This window comes from the organism of the source record quoted next, unplaced genomic scaffold, assembly GCF_019419815.1.
Source record: "Pyrus x bretschneideri cultivar Hongxiangsu unplaced genomic scaffold, Pyrus_bretschneideri_v1 Contig38, whole genome shotgun sequence".
NCBI classification, from domain to species: Eukaryota; Viridiplantae; Streptophyta; class Magnoliopsida; order Rosales; family Rosaceae; genus Pyrus; species Pyrus x bretschneideri.
In genome coordinates, this window is record NW_025999701.1 from 1,354,081 (window position 1) to 1,373,458 (window position 19,378).

The window sequence follows — 19,378 nt, forward strand, 5'->3', positions numbered from 1 at the left end:
GGATCATTTTGGTGAGGATTCTGGGAATTTGTGAATCATGTTCGTTCATCGTACATCGTGCAGTCAATTTTTATCAGATACTGTTTGTGTTTAATTTTAAATAGAAGTATTTAAAATGATTTCTGACTGCATGATGTATAATGAACAACACAATTTACAGATCTCCAGGATCCTCACAAAGAGGATCTGGCGAGGATCCGAATTGTTATATGACAATACTTGGCTACTCAAAAGATAATTAGGAGTTCTTACTCAAATTGTTCGTTACCAATTCATAAAACTTGGTGTTTGTTGTTAAGCCTAAAATTATTTCGAAAATTCTAGAGGCAAAACGTTGACTTTTGCTCAAGAAAGACAAGATAACCCTCATTGAACCCATGCAGCCTACACTCCTAAAGGTCTACACAGCTGATTATGACTGCCCACAGCTAATCTGCCATTGGTAAGGAAAAGTCAAAGCATTAAAGATAATGATTAATTACTAAAGAGATCCTACCTTTAAGACATTCCAAATTGAATATTGACTTCATTCAAGTAAGTATTTCCTATTTAAATCAATGAGGGATATTTACTCCATTATCTCAATATATTATTTCTTATTTAATATATTGAGAATATTTCTCCATAAACCTTGGCCAATAAGATGCCGCCATGTGTAGGAAAAACCCTAACACTATGGCCATCCCTTTCCCCTATATATATATGTATGTATGTATGTATGTATGTATGTATGTATGTATGTATGTATGTATGTATGTATGTATGTATTCCTAATTGTACCAAATTTCGGTAAACTTTTACAATCCTAAAAAGCCCTAAACACTTATTCTTCTCAGAAAAACTAACTTAGGCATCAGAGATTCATTGGCTTAACCCCCACTTGTGGGCACATGAAGCTTAGGTCTTTGATCAAATGTGTTGATTGTTTTGCAGGTGCATTTTCGTCAAAACTAGAGACGGCGAAAATTCACATCGACATTTATGATTGGTACCGTCCATATTAATAACTCCATAAAGATCACCTCTGAAAAAAAATCAATTAAAACTAAAGTTGTTTATTCATCTAATTGTCTAAAAACAAATGAACGGAATTGGTAAAAGTATTACAAACCTTCTATATATTTGTTACAATAGATTGACTAAACGACCTTACTTTTAATTCATTTTTTATAGAGATGATCTTTACAACGTGATTCATAATAATACAAACAGTTATGATCATAAACACAAAATTGTATGATTCGAACTAAAAGAGTTTTGAGTAAGAGTTCATACTTATTATTGAGTAGCCAAGCATTATTCATATGAATTTTGTTAAGTCACACAATATATTGATATTAAATTTGTCATTCACGAGATTGGTATGAAATATTCAAACTAAGATATCTCGCTTACAAGTTAAAAGAAATATATCACATAAGCTCATAGTACTAAGTGACATAAAAGTGTAAAGACTATACTGGGATAATTAATCCAACTACTTCGATCACATTATCGTTCATTCAAAATATGGCACCCAGGATTTGGGTCCAGTAGACCTCGAACCCCAAGGCCACGAAGTTGGTCAGAATTTGACTTGAGGACCCTTGGTTTAGGAATTCCAATTGTTAGAACGGGGACGCCGAATTTCCCAAATTCTAATGAATAGGACCGGCTCTAACACTGTTAGAACCAATCAAATATCAATTATACAATATATAATAATTGCACAGTTTATTTCGAATTACAATTTCACTATATATACAATATATCAGAATATGAACAATTAATAAAATTGCATATGAAATCACAACAATAATCACTGACTTGTTTATGGAAGATAGAGGCTTGGAGTAGCAATCTCCTAAGACATAAATTTGCCCTTACACCAGTGTAGTAGTTCACAGACGTCTATCTTGTAGGATACAACTATCTAACCCAAGTTCTTACACTCGAACATGGATTCTTGACGAATTTTATGTATTTCTTTGTGAAGGATCAAAGAGAGCAATGAAATTACATTATTTCGTTTTTGATATCACAGCCATATATATAATGGCATTTTTGAATAGTTATGGCTGTTCATTCTTATCCTTTCAGAACGGATGTAACTGTTTTGTAAACAATCTTATCCTTTTGGAAAAAATTGACTCCTAAAATCAAAAACATAAAAATTGTACTTGTGTTTTTCGTCCATCCGAGCCTAAGAGCCCTAAGGGCCAAGGCCTATCTTTGACATTTAATATATACACCCAAACCTTCCAAAGGCAAGGTCTAAGGTCTATGGGTTTGGCCAAATTCCTTTCAAACAATAAGTGAGTGAACTCACTTATAAAAGGGAATTACATAGAGTGTATGGTCGATGTGGAACAATGATCCCTCACAAGTTCCAACAGACACTTCAAGACCAAATTGAATATAACCGATTTTTAGAACGTGGACGTGAATTTCCCAAACTCAAGATTCAACCTGCAAAACTCGGATGAATAAGACCGGCTCCGACGCTTCAGGACCAACTAGAGGGAGCCCGCGACCGCGACCTGGACCTGTGACCCATCTACATCAAAAGTGATACTGATGGTCATTTAGTTGGACGTCATTAGGGGAGAAAAGAAGAACGAAGGTGAAAGAATGATTTAAAAAAGTTTATAGGATTAATACAGCTTGTTGAGTGGGACACAAGAAAGAGATATAATTGGCAACATATATATATATATATATATGTGTGTGTGTGTGTGTGTGTACTCACATACGTACCATATAAAAATCTTGAGTATGCCTTGGGTTACAGTTATCTTTATCAGGCACTTGTCTATCTAAAAGATATATAACCTAAATATTTTGTGACCCAACAAATAAGTTACTTGTGTTGGGTCCTCATCAAAGGAAACTTAAATGAAACAGGTTTTCTGTCACGTGACATTCATATTTAATAATGCATTGTTATGTGAAAAAAAAACTTGCATATGATAATGCATTACTGGATAAGGAACGTTAAGTAACAGTAAACTCGATTCATGCAAGTAATTCTCCTTCATCAAAGATAACAATGATAAGATGATAACAAATGAAATTGTTTTAGCTGTTTTGCCTTCGAAAATTGACATATACATAGAGATTATATACAATTTGTTGTAAAATTTGGTCTTGTCCCCTTTTTTCTTATACAACTACATTTTATATCCAAGGGGAGGGGTGGACAATTGAGGTAGACCACACAATCGGTCAGTTACTAACTAGATATCGAAATAGACACAAAATAATATGCCAACGGCCCATCACCATATATATGAGTTGAATCTGGAACCTTTCACTTATAAGTGAAGATAATTACCACATTATCATAGTCCTAGTTACTTGTCTTGTCTCTTATTAAAGATGTTTTTAAGAGTCACATTGCCTTTTTTATTTTTTGTTCGAAAATTAAGAGTCACAATGCTGATGCCAAAAAATTTGCCTTGCCACTAAAATACCAAATCTTTTTTATTTTTTAGAAACTAATACCAAAAGCCATCTCAATCAAATCCCACAATTTTTGGGCTAAATATTAGTAAGAGTCCAGCTAATACCAGTTCACTTAGCATTGTTGTCAAGCAAAATTACAGAGATTATTATTAATTAATCATTTGAATTCGCAAAGCAACGGAGAAAGCAAAGAACCAACTCAGTCTTGGCACAAACAAGGCATATATTCAATTTCGCATATTGGGGTCGGTTCAATATAGATAAAGTGGCAGATTTCGAATTCTAATTTGGGTGGATCCTAGTGTAAAATAACATATTTATTTATTTTTATAAAAAATAGTGCGTTATTTTATTATTATTATTATTTTTTAATTCAATTATTTCGTCGAACATTTAAAGTGTTTGTCGTCCCATGTTGAGCCATGTAGCACCGCATGTTGACAAATGTTGACATTTGCCGGGTGTTTTCAAGACCCCCTTGTTGCATGATGTTGACACATCAAACCGAGGATGTTGACGCGTCTTATCGAGTGCTATCTAGATATATAAAATAACTATCTCATCAAACACTTAGTGAACACTAAAAGGTTTCGTATGGACTGTACTAGACATTCGAAGAGTCCCTAGAGGCGGAGGACATTCCAGCCTTTTTTTTTCATCCTCCAAAATGTCATGTAACGACCATCCCTCCCTATATAGATCTGTCTCTGAATATATACAAAATCTCAATTCTAACTATATTTCTAAACTTAATTATACAAGCGTTACTTTCATACATCTTCTTTGACACTTCTTAAACTCATAAATTCATTCATAAAGATGCCTTAATTGTATACGGAAACCCACCTTTGTATTATCAACTGTAAGATTAGAGATGCATAATCATTATATGCATCATCTCTCCATTAAATAAGACTTATATCATATTGGTACATCACCTCTCTTTTTTCTTTTTATTATTAAAAAAGAGGAAGGGTTATTGACACTTTAAAAATCTCATTCTACACTCCTCATAAGTGTATTTTTCTTTCCAAATATAAAAAGTATGGAGTGTAGAATGAGATTTTTAGAATGCCAATAACAATTCCCTAAAAAAACACTTTTTCTAATTGTTTAATATGTAGTTGAGCTTGGAATAAAATATGAAAGGAGAATTACTTATAGCTTTTTATTTTTTATTTTATTTTTAACAAAATATTATCTATATTAAAAGTAGGGGTGGAGGTGTAGGTTAAGCTTCATAATGAACTGATAATAATAATGTAGTTTAAATTCAGCTTTGGTGTAAATCAAACCTAAGAATTTTCACTTATAAGTGAAGATAAACACCATTAGACTGTAGTACTAAATGATTAAACAATTTTAACCAATTTTAAATTCAATTAACTTTATTTTTTGTGAATATAATTCTCAAAACGTCACTTAAGAAAATAAATTGTTACCAAATTAGATTCGAATCTTGTGGATATCGAATTCGATATTAAATTAGGCTACTCATTGTATGGTATAACTGAATTCTTTCTTTTTTTTAATATACAAATATCGATATACTCAAAATACTAAAAAAAAGAAAGAATAAATTATAAAAATCTATCGTATAACATTGCAAAATGATAATGAGCATCAGCAGAAGGTCCAAAAAATGAAAATGGACAAAGTGTTTTGTATTTACAAATTGCAACGCGTTACATGTTAAAAATTGGTAAAAGAAAAATCGCACTCCAATTACCGCTTTACGAATCACTTTCCCCAAAACACGAAGCCCCGCCGACATCCACTGCTCATCCTCTGTCCTCCCCCGATTCCGAATTTCTGACACCCCAGAAAACCCCAGATCCAATGCACCCCAATCCACCCTGTCCCTCACGTGTCAATCGTACGTCCCCCTCCCTTTCTCACGTGCCTCCCCATCCCCGCCTCTTTCCGCTCCCACTTTTATGAGATTCCCTCCTGCGGCAAGAGCAAGAAAAAAAGCAAAAGCGGAAAGGGAAACAAATTCCCACTCGATTTTGTGACCCCAAATGCACGTTCCACCGCCACTCGCAACCCCCGATCCGAACTCGATTAGAGTTTTCCGCATTTTGCATCGGCGCAGATCCGCGGAGCTTCGGCGAGAAGCTTCCATTCACGAGTTCTCTGAATTCTCGACGGGGTTCTAGAAGTTCAGGTTCTGCAGGTTTTCTTCAGTGATGGAGTCGATATTGGCCCGGGCACTGGAGTACACTCTCAAGTACTGGTTGAAATCCTTCTCCAGAGACCAGTTCAAGTTGCAGGGACGGACGGTTCAGCTTTCTAATTTGGGTAATTTCAGGGATTTATTTGCTTTAGTTTTGATTTGATCGATTCGTTGTAGTTAGAGTTTCATTGATTTGTTTTTGGATTTGGCAGATATCAATGGCGATGCTTTGCACGCGAGCATGGGATTGCCGCCGGCACTGAATGTAGCCACGGCCAAAGTTGGAAAATTGGAGATAGTGGTTGGTGACTGTTAATTCTGCATTCTTTTATCGTGTGTATTCGATATAATTCAATTGGTTTTTGATTGATGTAGTGTCGAATCGGAAATCGGAAGTTAAATGGATTGGAAAAGGAAATGAGAAGTTAAAATGTGTTGCCTTTTTGTGCATAGTCTCTTAATTGTTACAGTAATCTCAAATTTAGTTGAGTGTATCGTTGTACAAGATGTGATGCTCTGGTGAGAGGTTAGGGTAGATGTATATTCCAGATGGTTTTCTTTATATGCATTTTTCTCAATGCATTTTTCAGATATGAGTTAAGTAAATGACTCTTCTTTGTGTAATTTGATAGCTCCCATCTGTGGGTAATGTGCAAATAGAGCCGATTGTTGTGCAAATTGATAGGCTTGATTTGGTTTTGGAGGAGAAGTCAGATTTGGATGAGAGGAGTCCAAGAAGGTAAAAAGCCCAAGTGCATATATTGCTTTATTTTACATTTCAAGATTGAAACAAATTTTGTAGTGCAGTCATGGATTTACTGAGCAAATAAATTATTGCATGCAGTTCCCCATCATCCTCTAGCTCAGCAAAGGGTAGCGGTTATGGATTTGCTGATAAGGTGAGGTTCAGTCAGTACAGTTATGTGTTTTCTATACAGAATGCAAATAATCTTGTCATTCTTTTTGACTAATGGAACTTGGAATCTCAGAAAGAATAAAAAAAAATTAGCTAAGACTGGTAAAGGGAGAGATTGTTGCCAAATGCACTAGAGCTTTATATTGTATCTTGAATTCTTGGTGTGGAATGGCGATTATAGCTTGTTAACAAGATGAAATTTGCCAAGTTACAATATAAAGCTCCAGTCTTATTTAGTGTGTCTACCTAATTATCACCGAAGTATGGCAGATTTTATGTGTTTGATTAGGTTCCGACCTTTCATTCATTCAATTCCTCCCTTGCTCTCATGCTTTTTGTAAACTTTCATTCCAACATTTCATCTATTTTATGTTCTTGTGTTGTTCTGTGAACTAGAATTTCTGGTCCTCTGCTCTTGTATTTTTGCACAATTTTAATTGTTCAATAAATTTTGTTTCTTAAAAAAAAAGGTTCACCTCATACTGACTTTTCATTATTAGTAGCTCAAATCAGTTGAGAATCCAGACCTGTAATGCAAGCTTCCTTACTGACAAGTGTCTTCTTTGGTTTTTTTGAGCATGCATAGAGATTTGAACATTTATTCTGGAAGTTACGTTATTGATCTTTTTAAAAACTATCAGATTGCGGATGGAATGACTTTGGAGATTCTCACAGTTAATCTTCTACTTGAGACTCGTGGGGGTGGTCGAAGCCAAGGAGGCGCTAGTTGGTAATTTCCAAAGGCCCAGTTCTCTAGTTTTATCTTTTCGTATATGAATATGGCCAGAAATGCTCTCATCCGCAATGAACTGGCCTTTTAAGAATACTTGATAACTATTGTAGGTTTTATAACCTTAGATCGAAGTTAAATATAGATATATCTGGTGGAAATTCTTCAATACGTGAAGTCATATTTACCATGTGCAATCATGATGTTCCTCTTTATGGATCCCTTTTGTGGGAATTTAGTTTATGATTAAGAACTTCTGGGCTCCAAACAAAGAATTGAGTTTATACCAATCAACAAGTAGATCTTTTACCTCTTAAAATGACATATTATCTGTTCTAACTTATCATATAGGCCTGTAATATTTGCTAAAAATGATCTTTTTGTTGACATAGGAGGACAGAGTAGGAATTAGCCTGTGTGATCACTCATATGGTAATCATGGTTTGAAAGGATCTAAATGTTTAAGTTCTGGGTCTGTAAGAGGAGGAAGTATACTTTAGGAAAATAACAGAAAGGTAGTAGATATTGATGGCCAAATGTAGCAGGAAGTCGAATGCTTTGCTTGCTGGAGGTTTTTTTGGGGGGGCCCGGCGGGGGGGGGGGGGGTGTGGGGTGGTTATATCTTAAGGATTCAGGACGATAGTTTAGAATATTTCGATAAAAAAGTGCAGGACTGACAAGTTCAGGCTTTTTGGCAAAAACAGTATGGGACAGACAGACTCTAGGATTTCTTTGACATTTGAAATATGAAGTCGTATAGGTTAGTGCGCTGCATATGCTCATTCTTCTCTCATTTTTTTATTTGTCCCACAGGGCATCACCTCTGGCCTCTATAACTATACACAACCTTTTGCTGTATACTACCAATGAAAATTGGCAGGTAATGTGTTAGTTGCTCTGGTCATACAAACATTTTTTGATCATGTCTGTAACTTCACCGGCTTATTTGAACTAAATGTCCTGTTACAGGTTGTAAATCTCAAGGAGGCACGGGAATTCTCCAGCGACAAAAATTTCATATATTTGTTCAAAGTAATGTGCTAATCTTTGTGCATCAGATCACTATTGTGTGTTCCATATTGTTCTCTGTCTAGCAGTGTTAGACTTCTCAATTTTGAATTAGTATTAAATGATGACGAATTCTTTCTTACCAGAAACTTGAGTGGGAATCTTTGTCTATTGATCTCCTTCCCCACCCTGATATGTTCATGGATGCTAACATAGCACATACTGAAGATGGAAGAAACCAGAGAGACGACGATGGTGCAAAGCGAGTTTTCTTTGGTGGGGAGCGCTTTATAGAAGGAATTTCAGGACAAGCTAATGTAATGCAGTTCTAAACTTTTTAGTTAATTATTGATGGATTTATTTTTACTCCATATATCAGTGTGAATCTAGAGAGTGTCCAGTGTTTTCTGTGCTTTTTTTTCACGGAATCTTTCTTCACTTTGTGACTATGACCAGATCACAGTGCAAAGGACTGAATTAAACAGTCCACTTGGACTTGAGGTTCAGTTACATATCACAGAGGCCATTTGTCCTGCTATAAGTGAACCAGGTAACAAGTGAATTATATTTGATCACCCGTTTCACTGGTTCTATAATTATATAAGACATTGTATACATATAGCTTGGTGCTAATATGTAATCATGTGGCGCAGGACTACGTGCTCTTCTCCGCTTTATGACAGGATTGTATGTCTGTCTGAATAGAGGAGATGTTGATTCAAATACTCAGCAGGTATGCTGTTGGCTTTACTTCATTCTCAATCTATTTTTTGGCTAACATTTTATGATTCTCTTGCTATTCTCTCTCTCTTTCTCTCTGTCTATCTGTCTCTCTCTCTCTCTCTCTCTCTCTACATCTCTCATGGAATTTTTTGCAGCGATCCACAGAAGCAGCAGGACGTTCTATAGTCTCAATTGTTGTGGACCACATATTTCTCTGCATTAAAGATGCTGGTTTGTGATTTTCCTTTACAAATGTTATAGCGACTTAATACTTGTGTACATTGAAAAGACAGGATATATTTTATGCAACCCAATTTATTGACAAAGAATGGGCCAGGGAACCCAATTTGTTGGTATCTACAAGGTTGCATGTTACATTCATTCAAATTATTTCTTTTGTTATTTTTGTTTTTTAAATTGAAGCATTCTTAGTAGTGTTGGATTTACTTGCAGAGTTCAAGCTCGAACTTTTAATGCAATCACTCTTCTTCTCACGGGTACTGTCCCATGACTCTTACATATGTGATTAAACTTTTCTTTGTCATCAGCTCAGTCTTCGATCAAACTAATACATATTTGACTCTTCTGTTTACATGCTGCTGAAATGAGATTCAGTTTAGAGTGCTTATGATCCAAGGAGCGTCCTGTCAGAAAAATATATTATATTTCCCAAATTTGTCACAATCAAAATTAAAAATATTTGGCATTTGAAATCTGTGCAATTTATGTCTATTTGACTCAATTAGGAGTCCAGAATCTTATATGGGGATCCACTTTTCCAGGCCAGTGTTTCAGATGGAGAAATTGACAATAACTTGTCGAGGGTTATGATTGGTGGACTGTTTTTAAGGTAAATATTGTTAATTTAGGATATTGCAAGAGATTTGGTGGTGGTAAGTATGTTTTCCCATCATTCTCCTGGAGCTCAGTTGGTCTTTGACTACCTTTAGGGTGTTGTTTCTGCATTTGTGCATTTCTTTTCCTGATTTCCTAGGTAGAAGTTCACATATAACTCTAACAATTGACAAGGATTATATGTTAACCATAGATTGTTTGTTCATACCTGCATTGTATCCAGCGATTTTTGTGACTAGACCTATTGCATTTCTATTTTTTTTTCGAAGCCGCAATGAATTATGGATGTAGTTTTAAAGATAAGTATGATTTTGTACATAGCTCCATGTGGGAAACGTTTAAATTTGAGAAATGCCTTCCCCCTTCAATTCGATATATGTTCAGTCCTGTGGCTAAGTTATAATTTATGTTTGTGGCTGGAATGTAGGGATACCTTTTCGCGGCCTCCATGCACTTTGGTTCAACCCTCAATGCATGTAGTTTCTGAAGAACCTCTGCATGTTCCTGACTTTGGTACGGGATAAATTTATTTATGTAGACTAGAGAAAACAAAATTTAACCCAGTGGCCGTGTGCTGGATGTTGGGTATCTGTAGTTTGAAATTATTCTCTTATCAGTTTTGTATTATTGTTTGGACAGGCAAGAATTTTTGCCCTCCCATATATCCTTTGGGAGATCAGGAGTGGCAATTCATTAAAGGTGACCCTTTTTTGTGCCTCCACTCTCTTCAGATCAAGCCATCCCCAGTCCCTCCATCTTTTGCTTCACAAACAGTAATTAATTGTCAACCCTTAATGGTATGTGTTGACATCTTTTATTTGTTCCATCTTTTATATGTTTTCCTTTGTGAATCTTCAAGTATCATTTTTCATTTTTTTTCCCGTTTGTTTTTGGTTTAAATTCTAGATTGATCTCCAAGAAGGATCGTGTTTGAGGATCGCTTCCTTCCTGGCTGATGGAATTGTGGTCAATCCTGGTGCTGTTGTACCAGATTCCTCAGTAAATTCCTTGATTTTCACTCTCAAGGAGTTAGATGTGACTGTTCCTTTGGACATAGATAAGTTGTGTGACTCTGCTAACAACAGGGACAATATCTACCAGAGTGCCTTTTCTGGAGCAAGGCTTCATATCAAGAACTTGTTATTTTCGGAGTCACCATCACTAAAACTAAGGTTACTGAATCTGGAGAAGGACCCTGCTTGCTTTTGTCTTTGGGAAGGTCAACCAATTGATGCCAGCCAGAAGAAATGGAGTGCTAGAGCATCACACATTAGTTTGTCATTAGAAAAGTGCACTAAGTCAGCTGGCCTTCAGAGTTCTATTGATTGGAATTCAGGCAGGTGGAAATGTGTTGAGCTGAAAGATGCTTGTGTTGAAGTAGCTATGGTAACTGCTGATGGGAGCCCACTAAGAAATGTTCCTCCTCCCGGTGGTATTGTCAGGGTGGGGGTAGCTTGTCAAAACTATCTCTCCAACACATCTGTTGAACAGTTATTTTTTGTTTTGGATCTTTATTCGTACTTTGGCAGAGTTAGTGAAAAAATTGTTCTCGTTGGAAAAAATACTGGAAAAAAGAAGAAGAGGGATCATTCTGTTGAATTAAAGCTGATTGACAAGGTTCCCAATGATACAGCGGTAAGCTTGGCAGTCAAAAATCTCCAGATTAAATTTCTGGAGTCATCTTCCATGAATATTGAAGGAATGCCTCTGGTTCAGTTTATTGGTGATGATCTCTTCATAAAAGTTACTCACAGAACTCTTGGTGGTGCAATTGCTGTTTCATCCACCATTCATTGGGATAGTGTTGAGGTGGACTGTGTAGACACTGAGGGAAACTTGGGACATGGGAATGGCTCAGGTTTAACTTATGTTGAAAATGGTCTTTCAACCAGTGGAAATGGATACCCTCAGCTAAGACCTGTATTTTGGATACATAACCAAACAAAACATCAATCAAATGGCAAAGCTTTTGTGGATCCATTTCTGGACATAAGTATGGTACACGTAATTCCTTTAAATGAACGTGATGCAGAGTGTCATAGTCTGAATGTGTGTGCGTGTATCTCTGGCATACGCCTAGGTGGGGGAATGAACTATGCTGAATCCTTGCTGCATCGCTTTGGAATACTTGGCCCTGATGGTGGTCCTGGAAAGGGGCTCTCTAAGGAGTTAGAAAAATTGCAAGCTGGACCACTGTCGAAACTTTTCAAACCGTCGCATCTCATTAGTGATCTGAAAGAGGGTATGGGACAATATGATTTGGGTAATTTTGTTTAGTTACATGCACGCAAAGTCTGTTTATCCTGTTCTTTCTTCCCTTGTCATTTACTATCAGTACTGATTTTATTCACTGTTACACAAATCGCTCTAATATTCCATCTTCTTCCAGATAGAAGTTCACGAGACGGGAAAGAAAGTGGGGTCTTGCACTTGGGAAAACCAGATGATGTCGACGTGTCCATAGAGTTCAAAAATTGGTTATTTGCTCTTGAAGGTGAACGGGAGATTGCAGAAAGATGGTGGTTTGATAATCATGAGGATGTGCAAAGAGAAGAGAGATGTTGGCACACAACGTTCCATAATCTTCATGTAAAAGCAAAAAGTAGTCCAAAGCATAGGCTGAGTGGCAATGGAAAGTCATACAGGACCCAAAAATATCCTGTGGAATTGGTTACAGTAAGGATTTCTCTCTCTTTCCATTGCGGCTCTCTCTTTTTAAGGTTTTAATGCGCTAGTTGAGCCTGCTAAAGGCATGTTGGATGAAGCATACATGCATATTGATTATTAAAGGTGACATTTTTTGAAAGGGGTCAGCTTTATATGAATAAGCCAGCATCATTGAAGCGTTTTGTCATTTTATTTTTGGGTCGTTTCTTGGGGGAAACAAGTAAATTATGGTCTTCCTGGGTGATATCTTAGGTATTTTAAAATTTGTAAGTTGCATTGAGATGATGTCCCTGTTATGGTGTTGGTTCACTCTATTATACTTGATCTCTGTGGTCATAACAGTAACACTCATGAGACGGTCACAGAACACACCCGATGCACTCTTCCAGTTCATCCATCCAGCTTGTATTCTATGGTTGAGATCTCCATCCAATCTTGCAAATGAACGGAGATTTGGATGAAGATTTCAACCATAGAATACAAGCTGGATGGATGAAGTAGAAAAGTGCACTGTGTGTTTTGTGCAATCGTTGTATGCCACTAAAGCTTAAGAGAAAATTTTATAGGACGTCAATAAGGCCAGCAATGCTTTATGGCACAAAATGGTAGGCGGTCAAGCATCAACACATGCAAAAAATGAGTGCAATGGAGATGAGAATGCTTTGTTAGATGTGTGAGCACACAAGAAAAGACGGAGTTAAGAACGAGGATATCCGAGGTAGAGTAGGAATGGCTGCAATTGAAGATAAGTTGAGAGAAAATAGGTTAAGGTGGTTTTGACATGTGAAATGAAGACTTATAGATTTTCTGGTTAGAAAATGCAATTATGAGATCAAGGCTCAGGCCAAAAGGGGCAGACGAAGACCTAGGGAAGAGACTTTAAAAAAAGACATGGATACTTAGAGATAATGAAAGACTTGGCGCAAAATCAAGCGAAGTGCCGTTCTAGGATTCATACAGGCGACACCACTTAGCGGGATAAGCCTTTGTTGTTGTTGTGGTTAGTGAAGTATGATTATTCTTGCTCATGCACTCAGAACTATCTCACGGTTGCGATTCAAATTGCAGATATCTAATAGTAATAGAGACCTAACAATTGGTAGTCAATGTCTAGCAAGGATTAGTTTGAGATTTAGGCAAAATGAGCAAAGTACATTCATGCAAAGATTCCCTTCCCCCCCCCCCCCCCCCCCCCCCCCCCCCACTTTTTTTTTTTTTTTTTTAAAATTTTAAAATTTCAAAATTCTAGTGAGCTGATGATTCTAAGCATATACTTTGGTAGAACTTGGTTGGTTGTGCCTGTGCTGCATTCAAGATCAAATGTTCTGACACAATAGATATAGTTTGCTTCTATTAGAATATTATCGAATGCAAATATGTGTAACTGTGTGATTCATTTCAATTTCGTCATTTATGCACCTTCATTTTAATCAGAGATATCGAAGTCATTATCTCATGCATTTAAATATGGTTCCAGGTTGGTGTGCAAGGCTTGCAGACGCTAAAGCCCCATGCTCAGAAGTCTAACAATGCTGCTATCTTACCTGCGAATGGGATCAAGGAAACTACTGAGACATCTGGAGGTATAGATCTTGAAATTCGCATGGTGATACCAGAGGACCCAGTTGATCATGAAATGGTGGTATGGGCTGTGGAAAATGTGAAATTCTCTGTTAAGCAACCGGTAATGCGTTTTTTCAAGTTAACAACTGTATTTTATCTTCTAAAAACTGTTCTGCGTTGTGACACTTTTGTCTCTATAGATTGAGGCGGTTGTAACAAAGGATGAGTTGCAACATCTTACTTTTCTGTGCAAGTCGGAAGTTGAATCAATGGGTCGAGTCACTGCTGGAATTCTGAGGCTACTCAAGCTGGAGGGTTCCATTGGCGAGGCTGCAATGGAACAACTGAGCAACCTCGGTACGTTACTAAACATTTTGTCAGCCTATGAATGCATCTCTCCATTAATTCTGATCAGAGTTGAGCTGTTATTTTCTTCCAAGTCCTTAGAATGCTAAAAAAGTTAATCAATTGACACTGATGTTTTACTCAATTCATTTGTACGTTTTTAAAAAGAATTTAGCCAACAAGTTTTATCTGGTATATGTTATTGGGATACCACTGGAAGATTATCTATTTATTATTTTTGGGCCTATTGTAATTTGGATATGAATATGACTTTCAGGAACAGAGGGCATTGACAAGATATTCTCCCCTGGAAAGCTCACCAGGGGTGGCAGCTTTTCCAGTACTGGGCTCTCTCAATCAAACTTGGTTAATGGAACCCCAAGTACAACCGCCACCTTGGAATCGACAGTGGCTTCACTCGAGGAGGCATTTACAGAATCACAGGCCAAGTGCACTGCTCTTCTTGCCGACCTAGATAGTTCAGAACAAGCCGTGCATCATCTTGCAACTGTAAAACAACTCAATGAGAAACTTCAGAGTATGGAGAGTTTATTGATGCAATTACGGTCGCAGATATAGGTCATTGTTTGCTTTTCTTTTGCCCCCTCCCCTGTAATACCTTGGGATGAAAATGATCCCAATCTGTCTAGCTTACCCATTCTTTATCTGTATATAAGGGGGAAAAAGTTGCTGCATAGATTATGCATGTATTCATGTCTGGTATAGCAGTTTTGTATCTAAGGTCCTACATATGTATCGATTTAAATTTCTAAAGAAATGTACCCGTCTTGTTAGCTATCGTAGTTGGCACACCGATGATATTGGTACTCTCCCCTTGTCTATAAGCTTCTTATAAGCCCAAGTGGGGGTGACAATTTTGAACGCGACTCAAATCCGGTGTGAAATTGTGGTGGATTTAAGTTAATTTGGTCCGATAAGTGTTTTTCTGTTGATAAATGCAATATTGTTTGGCAGTGACTCGAACTTGTCTTCAGCATTACATGTTTTTAGCCACGCGAGTTACAAACACCTTGTAAACATTTGGCTTAAACTTACGGAAAATTTGACATCTACCTCGCATATGTTACACAACAAAGGTTCGTCGCAGTATGATTGTCCGTGCTCTAACTTTGGGTCACATAGTACATATCACTAGTGTTGCTCTATCATGAATGCCACCAAATGCATTGCTACAATCAACCAAAGGTGTCCCAATTGAACTGCAATAAGCATTTTTCTAAAGTAGTGGCAACAAACCAACTTGGATGAGCTTTAAGAACTTTCCATGGCATCCCAACGCCAAATAGTTCCGTCCTCACAGCAGCTTAGAATGGTGCTGCAAAAGATAATAATGCAACGAGGAAACACTCTGGTTATCGCGGGATATGGCAATTACAAGGTCATGTAAAGATTAATGTCAAATAAAAGATAATACATAGTTAAAACAATGAGAAATAAACTATGCATGAATCACCTTCCATCAAAAGACGTAGCAGTCTGCCTAATCGGAGATTTTGATTGAGGATGTAACAACCTGAAAAAACGGTGCAGGGTTGTCATTAGTGGTTTACATTTCAAGGTTACGACTTTCTTCAGCATGTAGTTTTGGTAAACAGAAACCCGAACTAACTTTGCAATAAGAACAGGAGGGCTGGATTGTAGTTCCCAAATGAAAATCTTTCCTTCTCTATTCCCTGCAAGAAAGAAAACAATAGAGCGCTAAGAAGTCAACACATAGTTGTGCAACAGTTGGAACATCTAAAGTTACATGGTCCCTTAGATTTTGAAAGAACGAAGAATTATATCAACTGGTGCAATTACAACTGTTGAAGAAATTCCTTGTGTGGTATGCAGTACCTATAGCAGCTGCATTGTAATGGAAATCACAGGAAAACTTGATGAACCAAATATCACACTCCGGAACCGGGTATTTTTGAAGGATGTCAACAGTGCCCTAACCAGAAAGCAGCCAAATAACATTTTAGGCCACCATAAAGTAAACAACTGGAATTCTACAGAGTCAACTAAAATCAGCAATAATTCATGGAACAGGCAGTAAACACCAAGAAAAGTGGGCATTTCTTGGTAACTTTTTTGTTTTTAATTAGAAAAATAAAGGAAAGTGAGTAGCCAGATGATAAGAGGTGACTATTTAGTTTTAGAATGCTTTAGTGTTTAGTGTTAGTTTTATATATTCCACCTCATTTCTTCCTCACCTTTGTGACCTCTCTGTCGTCTATACAGTTCCTCTATTTCTTTAATTTAAAGGAAAACACAGAAAAAAAAAATGTTACCAATTGGCCCTTAACATTTAAAAACAAGAGGAGCAAGAAGTTCTAACCTCCCCAGGAGACTGTTCCTTCATTTTTGGTTCCCACAGCACAATTTCATTGTCAACACTCTGGAAATTCACAGAATAATCTATTAATGTAATCATTAGAGAATCTACGGAATTCAGCTACAACAGGTATCTAAAAGCAATTCAAGCTACTCATATCTGAAATTTATTTGTTAATATTAATATATAGACACAATTAAGCACTCCATGCATGTTATACTAAACAGCTATTAAACTAAATCTTGCTTTTAGGTGATCCAATAAGCTATGCAGAGGTTGATGCCACAAACAGATAAATCAACTTTTCCGGAATTGATGTGTTTCTCATTAACTCATTCGAACCAGCTGATTGTGCTGATTTAAGTTTTTGCCAATTAGTAAACGAAACAAACGATTTGATGTATAAAGATTTTGCATCCTATACAATGTTTACATTTTCCATTCCCAAACAACCTTCAGATTTTATATGGAAAAGAATGAAAATAGGGATGAAATTGTTATTCACCTTTGAGAGGAGAAAATCACCAAGCCACCTATTGCAGTCAACATAGTTTGTATGAATGGAAGCTATGAATACCTGAAAGTTTAAAGAAATCTCAGACAATAGGAGAATGAAAATGCTAATCTGTAACACAAAGAACAGGTACTTACAGGAAATTGCACATATTTTGTAGGAAATTTTGAAGGAAGATCTGTCCATGTGAAAGATTTCTCTACATATGTCCAGAACTCTAAAACAAAGCAATGTATAAGAAATGAAATTAGAAATAACACTCTGTTTTCATAAGAAATTAGAACTAACCATTGTGATCCATGCCATATAGTTACATAACTATGGTTTACTAAATCCAAATGTAAATTGTCATATGGAGCAAAACCATGTAGTCCTACCCTTCATTGACCAGATCTTAACAGTGTTGTCCATGCCACAACTCGCAATACGATATATGTCAGAAGGATGAAAGTCCTATCAAAACCATGAAGAACAAGGTAAACATGACTAGCTCTCAGTCGTTTTCTTTTATCAAAACTTCACAACAAAAAGAAAAAAGAAAACAATAAATTTATATTTTAAAAGATTTCATGGAAAGGTGGCAGGATATAACTCCCTGTCTGATATGCTTACCACACTTAGGACTTCATTGCGGTGACCCCCTGCTCCAGCAAATATCAAAATGCATATTCCAGTCTGAACATTCCATAGCCGAACTGACTCATCCTGGAAATTTCTAAAATTACTAATAAAATAAACAACAAACATCTTAAAAGAAGAGAAAAGGAAAAGGTTATCATGTTCACTTTGCTTGCTGACACCACAAGTGATGACTTCAACGGTTGTGTCCTGATCTCATTTATTGAGTCCCCATGGCCAACAAAACTCTGCACATAGATGAGTACATTAGGGAGAAAAAAGATGCAAAGAAAGAAAATCATATATTTTCATTGCCACTCAAGCACTTCTAAAATTTCAAAGATTTCAGACGTACACTTTCATCCTAATTGTATGCTAAGTATAGTTAAAAGCACCATTATAAAGTACAGGAGTACTAAGATACCTTGTCTATCTTCTCACTGCCACAATCGATGACACGCATTATACCATTAATTCCTCCAGCCACAAGCAATGGTGATCCATCACTATTGCATGCCCAGCTCACAGTGTAAAAAGACTCATCCTTCTGATCTACACAAAGCACATGAAAATCACATATCCGCAAAAAGTTCTAAACATTAACAAATGGATGCTTAACTGTTTGATAAATGACCGAGAAAAGAACATTAATCCATTTGATCAATGATGGAATGATGGCTGTCTTTACTTACATCTTCATCAATGTAGGACTGCAACACAGCGATCACTCCCCCTTCTAGGCATTGGTATACAGTCACCTGAAACAAAAAGAACAATATAACAATCACAACACTTCACAACAAATAGTGGAAAGAGAACCTTGCATTTTGTCTCTCTCGGATAATTTTTTTTACACAGATGAACACTTCGGGGAACAAATTCACGTTGTTTATTTGAAAACGGAGTAATGAACTACACAGTACCAGCTCAGAACAACCATAATTCACCACTACCCAGCCGCATTGTAATCCAATGCTGTTAATGTTAAAGATGATGCCTTGTTTTGTTTTACTCGGATTCCCGGAACACTAAATTTAGTCCATATAACGACCATGTACAAATAAATTACTAATCCACTCAATCTAGCAAAACCCAGTAAACCAAATTACAAGAAACAAAAAAATTTACTGAATTTTCAGCCATAAAAGTATAAAACCCATGTTTAGTTGCAGAGAAAACGCAGGAAAATCCAACTAACAATCCCGGAATTAGAACGGAAGAGTAACGAACCCGATTGCCACCGACTGTGGCGAAGACGTTGAAGTAGCGAGAGTCGATGAAGTTGAAAACGATGGCGTATAGGGGCCGCTTGCCCTCTTGGAGCCTGTTGGTGACTCTGTACTCTTTCTTCTTCGAGGGTGCGAGCGAACCCACCACCGGTTCCGACCCTAAAGCGAACTTTGCCGCCATGTCTGCAGCGCAGGATACCGACAGACCTAACCTCTTCCCAAACAACGGAATTTCTGTTTAAACATGACAAA

General features: G+C 36.8%; 2 protein-coding genes across 4 annotated transcripts; one reads left to right on the top strand and one right to left on the bottom strand.

Moving 5' to 3' along the window:
- Positions 1-5,180: 5,180 nt before the first annotated feature.
- On the top strand, positions 5,181-15,225 carry LOC103946583. 3 transcript variants are annotated; one of them, XM_048564045.1, is made up of 20 exons: positions 5,181-5,745; positions 5,833-5,921; positions 6,253-6,359; positions 6,465-6,519; positions 7,178-7,266; positions 8,080-8,146; positions 8,236-8,298; positions 8,421-8,591; positions 8,731-8,824; positions 8,928-9,007; positions 9,153-9,228; positions 9,451-9,494; positions 9,780-9,847; positions 10,280-10,365; positions 10,492-10,649; positions 10,759-12,115; positions 12,242-12,528; positions 13,997-14,203; positions 14,283-14,439; positions 14,711-15,225. In XM_048564045.1, exons 1-20 carry the CDS (start codon positions 5,634-5,636, stop codon positions 15,004-15,006), a joined length of 3,663 nt encoding a protein of 1,220 aa, XP_048420002.1. In that variant the 5' UTR covers positions 5,181-5,633; the 3' UTR covers positions 15,007-15,225. The 3 variants fall into 3 exon arrangements, with proteins under 3 accessions (XP_048420002.1, XP_048420001.1, XP_009355584.2); XM_048564044.1 differs by having other exon boundaries at positions 5,182-5,745; positions 14,705-15,225; XM_009357309.3 differs by having other exon boundaries at positions 5,183-5,745; positions 10,759-12,094; positions 14,705-15,225.
- A 177-nt stretch (positions 15,226-15,402) lies between these two features.
- On the bottom strand, positions 15,403-19,378 carry LOC103946584 (polycomb group protein FIE1). Its single transcript, XM_009357310.3, has 13 exons — positions 19,128-19,378; positions 18,590-18,655; positions 18,322-18,444; positions 18,065-18,145; positions 17,892-17,984; positions 17,657-17,732; positions 17,417-17,496; positions 17,271-17,342; positions 16,769-16,828; positions 16,285-16,381; positions 16,058-16,121; positions 15,902-15,961; positions 15,403-15,763 (listed from the first exon to the last, which is right to left on the bottom strand). Exons 1-13 carry the CDS (start codon positions 19,305-19,307, stop codon positions 15,700-15,702), a joined length of 1,116 nt encoding a protein of 371 aa, XP_009355585.2. The 5' UTR covers positions 19,308-19,378; the 3' UTR covers positions 15,403-15,699.